The sequence below is a fragment of the Miscanthus floridulus genome, chromosome 10 (assembly GCF_019320115.1).
Source record: "Miscanthus floridulus cultivar M001 chromosome 10, ASM1932011v1, whole genome shotgun sequence".
Lineage (NCBI taxonomy): Eukaryota > Viridiplantae > Streptophyta > Magnoliopsida > Poales > Poaceae > Miscanthus > Miscanthus floridulus.
In genome coordinates this window covers 40,017,693-40,022,518 of record NC_089589.1, presented here as the reverse complement: position 1 = coordinate 40,022,518, position 4,826 = coordinate 40,017,693, and the positions used below count along the sequence as shown (strand labels likewise).

The window sequence follows — 4,826 nt, the reverse complement described above, 5'->3', positions numbered from 1 at the left end:
TCGCCTACAGTGAGTCTTGACATATGGTCGGTGGCGAGGCAATTGAAGCATTTTCCCTCCAGGCCCTGAGGCACGGGGCAGCGCGCGTCCAGGCCCGGCCCTGTCAAATTATAGACCTGGAGCGAAGCCACAGGCGATGGACCCCTTAATATAAGTCTAATAATATAATGATAATTTTAATAAGTGTAATGCATAAAAAAATTCTTATGAAACAACAAAAAAGTTATACATCTTATATTACCTTAGAAATTTCTTCTAACATTTGCTGCTGCGAAGTCATTGATGATGGCCTCAATATCAATTTCATCTAATAATTTCTTCTCGATGCATAAAGTTGCCAAACCATTTAATCTTTCTTGGGACATTACAGACCTCAAATAATTCTTCAATAATTTCAGCTTTGAAAATGTTCTTTCAGCTGAGGCCACAGTCACAGGCATAGTGAATAGGATCCGATAAGCAATAGAAATATTAGGATAACAATCCGCTTCTGTGACAAACTAAAAAATCTCCATAGCAGACATTGGCTTATCTGGCAGAGTAGACTGCATAATAGCTAACTCAGAAATCATGTCATTTACATCAACATCCGATGAACCATCTGAAGAGAAAGTTTTTGCAAATTTAATGCAATGGTCTTTTAGATCAGCACCATCCATTGCCTTCAAGGATGTTGAATTCATTAGAAATCCGAATTTTTCATTGAATGACTGTAGTTCTTTAAATCTGCTTTTCAATGAACTAATTGCCATATCAACCATAACCAAAAAATAAAAAGTTTCAAAATCCTTCTCAGCTTGCAAGATAGCTTCATTGCATTCAGTTTCATCAAATTGTTTCTTCCTAACAGAACGACGCTTTACTGGAAATGATGCCTCTACTCCCATTTCAAGTGCTATTTCTGTGGCAGCAACCACACTATCAGCAAACCCAGTATTTTTGTAGTTCTGAAAGTAATTCACCATACCTTCTATATGCTGCAAGGTAGAATCAACGCACATGGATGGTGATTGCAACTTCTTACTGACAATATTTACAGAGTATAAAATGTCATGCCAAATAACCGTACCAAGTATGAACTCAAAGCTACCAAGCACGTCATATAAATTTTTTGCATCACTTCTATCCTTTGGTTCAGTATCTCCATCCTCACTTAGCCACAACAAAGCTGACCTTAGTTGAGGAGCTTGATATCTAATTGCTCGGACACTTTTGATGCGACTCTCCCAACGAGTATTGCTTAATGATTTCACGGTCAAATCTGGAACATGTTCAAGCAAAACATTCCATCTTTTGGTAGAACCTGAAAATAATACATATATCCTCTGCACAATTCCAAAGAATGAAATAGCTTTACTGCATGATTTAGCCATATCACAAAGAGTGAGATTAAGACTGTGGCATGCACATGGCACATACAAAGCCCTTCGATTTATTTCACGCAAACGACTTTGTACCCCCTTATGTTTTCCTTTCATATTAGAGCCATTGTCATAACCTTGACCTCTAATATCATCAACATTAAGGCGAAATGATTTGATGGAGTCAACTAATACATTGAAAAGCCCCTCACCAAATGTGTCATCCACCTTCAAGAAACCAAGAAAGTACACCCCAATTTTTATTTTCTCATCAGACATATCAACACATCGAACCAACAAGCTCATTTGTTCTTGGTGACTCACATCTGGGGTACAATCAAGAATAACTGAGAAATATTTGGCCTCTTTAACAATCTTTATGATGGAGCTTGTAATTCTAGAAGCCATAAGTGAAATCAACAGCCATAAGTGAAATCAACTCATTCTGAATTTTATGACTAAGATAATGATATTGTAGCTCTTTGTTTTGAATGCGTCTAAGGTGGTCTTGCATTACCAAGTCAAATTCAGCAACCATCTCACAACAAGCTAAGAAATTACCATTCACATCATTGTAAAGTTGCTCACTAGATCCTCTAAAAGCTAAACTGTGTTTACCAAGAAACTTTACAATGGCAACAATTCTTAGTAGAACTAGCCTTATGCGTTCTTTCTCCTTTGTGATTTGATGTTGCAACTCCTTGTCAATTGTTTCATGTTTTCTTAATCTAACTCTCAATTTATTCCAAGAGTTCATGTTGGTCATATGATCCACGCTAACTTCATGCTCTTTTAGTCTTTCACTAACATGGCTCCAATCTCTAAAGCCATCATGCCCCAATGAACTCTTGCGGTTACTAGAACCAAACAACTTACAACAAAAGCAAAACACTTTGTCAACACTTTTTGAATAGACCAACCATTTCCTATCACATACCTCGCCATTGCTCATTTTTCTAGAATAATGAGTGTATGCAAAACGTCTTGATCTGTCATCCATAGTAAACACAATATTTTCTTCTCTAATAGGCCCCTTCTCCACTAATATGTCCCTTGCTTTGTTATCAAGATTGCCCCAATTTATTGGATCATACATATCAATAGTAAAAACTGGTTCTTCATCAACACGACTAGATTGCGTCGTAGGAGAATTAAGTACAGGCTCATGGTCACTCACATTATTATCATCCGTGTTGGTGCCAACACTATCTTCTATAGGGCTTTGGTCTTCTAGATGCGTAGTTTGTTCCTCCACAACAACAATTGCCCACTCATCTGGATTTCTTGTAGTGCTTGTACTGCTCTTAAAAAAATTTATGAATAGATCCCCTTTGTGATTCTTTCAAGGCATCTATCTTTCTCTTCTTTTTTCTTTTCTCACTTCCAGATGCATGTTTTTTGGGCAACATGAGTTTACTGTAGATTCAGAAAAGTACCTAGTAATTAAAAAAATATATCATACTAAATTCAACATGATTGCTACTTGTATTGGATTCCTCATTCTTAATCTTAAATCCCAAATCTAAGGAAGTATAAAGAATAAAGATTGGGGAATGGGGAGATTAGAGGGGCTTGGCCGCTTAGGGCCAAGGGCTAGTTTGTTACCTCCGCAGGAAGCCAGAAACACGGATGGACAGAGTCAGTGCGTGTGCGTCGCGCCGTCGCCGGCCGGCACCCGACAGCCGCTCACGCTCGATCGCCAAGATCACCAAGACGCACGCACGCGATCGTCGCTACTCTGCTCGCGCAGGAACGGAGTCACCGAGGCCGCGCGGCAGAAGGGCGGAGTTGCGGAAGCGGAAGTGCGGAACGCAATCGATGCGATTTTCCGGACTCGTATCTCGTACGCCTGGTTGGCTGGTTCACCTATTCTATGGACTAATAATGGGCCATACAAAGAATACTAGTACTACATACATAAATGGGGTTGGGCCCCCTGGCCTCGAGGGCCCAGTGCGGCTGCACAGCTCGCAACCCCCCCTGGGCCGGGCCCGCGCGCGTCCAAGCACGGTGGACGCTGATGATGCCAACGACGACGCCTGACGATCTCCCGAAAACCATCAGCGTCAACCTAGCCAATCAGCCTAGGTGGGTGGATGACCACCGAAGCCAGGTGATGCGAGGGGAGATGTGCGACCACTCCCGCCTCAAAGCCAACACAGGCCTGCCTTGTGTCTGCCAAGGAAGCATGCAGTAGGATCCCTAGGAGCTGGAGGAGATGGGGCATGGTGGCATGGACGACATCTGCCTGAGCGGCTGCGCACCCTCTGTGTCTGCTTTTCCTCCTACGTCTCCCATAGCCGGCGGGTCGGGGGAGCCTCATCTGAGGAAGCCTCCGAGTCACTGAAGTGAAGCCTGACTGTCGCTTGGCGACAATGCTGAGGACGAACCCATGCCAGCTATGTTGAAAGGCGCCGCGGCCGTGTTCAGGCCAGAGGACGACGATGCCTTAGCCGCAGAATGCGTGGGGCTGCCAGCAGAGGCAGACCTGCAGCCGGGTCCTCCCCAGGGCCGAACGGTTCTTCCTCCATGATAGGAACGAGAAGGGAAGGCAGAACATGCAGCGGAAGCTGTGGATCCACTTCCACCGACAGGGTCGAGGGAGTCGCTGTGGCCTCCCCAAACTGGGACAGATCGACGTCGATTTCACCATGGAATGGAAGATCAACAACCGATGAACACGGATTTGGGAGCGGGTTGAAAAGATTTGGGCTTGGGTGGTCGATCTGTGGGGCGTGTATTGTGGCGTGTTGAAAAGGTTAGGGGAGCCGCCATCTCCATAGCGCGGGCGCGGTGGGGGCAGGCGAGCTCTGCTGCGGTGGAGGGAGGCGAGCACAGCTGGCCGTGGGTCGGCGAGCACGGCGCTAGACGGGGCCGGCGTGGCCTATCTTGACCTCGAGAACTGAGTCGTTTGAAACTACGATATTGGTATTGGGAGAAAGAGCGGAGGGCGGCAATGCGGCTATAAGGGGCTGGGCCGTTCGTTGCAATTTATGTAGGCATAATTTGTAATTTTTAGTTCCAATGATAAAAACCCTTTAGACAAAACCAGAAACCCGATAAAATCTAATCTATGTTAGCACAAAGATAATTAACAATGTACAAGTGTTTCTATAGTCAAACAAGGACAAAAAATTGATATAACATGATACAAAGACAAATAATAAATCATAAAAGTAACAATTTACTTGTATTAGTTGTTGTACAAAAGCGTTGTCAGAAATCATATTAAAATTCAGGCACCTGAAATATATGACAAGTGTTTATCTAATATATAAGTGAGTATGTTGCATTGCAATAGGAGCTACAATTAGGGGCGGATCAACAATTACAGTGAGGTCTGGCACACCGCCAGTGAGAACATCACCTTCCTCTGCGGATTGCCTGATTTGCATTGATCTCCGCTGATGCGGCAGTTTCGAAGTCGAAAGTAAGGACCTGTTTAGCTGGCTTTTAATTCTTGCC

The 4,826-nt window shown here is 43.7% G+C and overlaps 1 protein-coding gene across 1 annotated transcript; it reads right to left on the bottom strand.

The window, feature by feature from the left end:
- Positions 1–500: 500 nt before the first annotated feature.
- LOC136488453 (uncharacterized) lies at positions 501–1,769 on the bottom strand. Its single transcript, XM_066485382.1, has one exon. It carries the CDS (start codon positions 1,767–1,769, stop codon positions 501–503), a length of 1,269 nt encoding a protein of 422 aa, XP_066341479.1.
- Between the last annotated feature and the right edge of the window lie 3,057 nt (positions 1,770–4,826).

What these genes read in the sequence shown, in the direction of transcription:
- LOC136488453 (XM_066485382.1), bottom strand. Translation starts at nt 1,769, where the DNA reads ATGGCTTCTAGAATTACAAGCTCCATCATAAAGATTGTTAAAGAGGCC.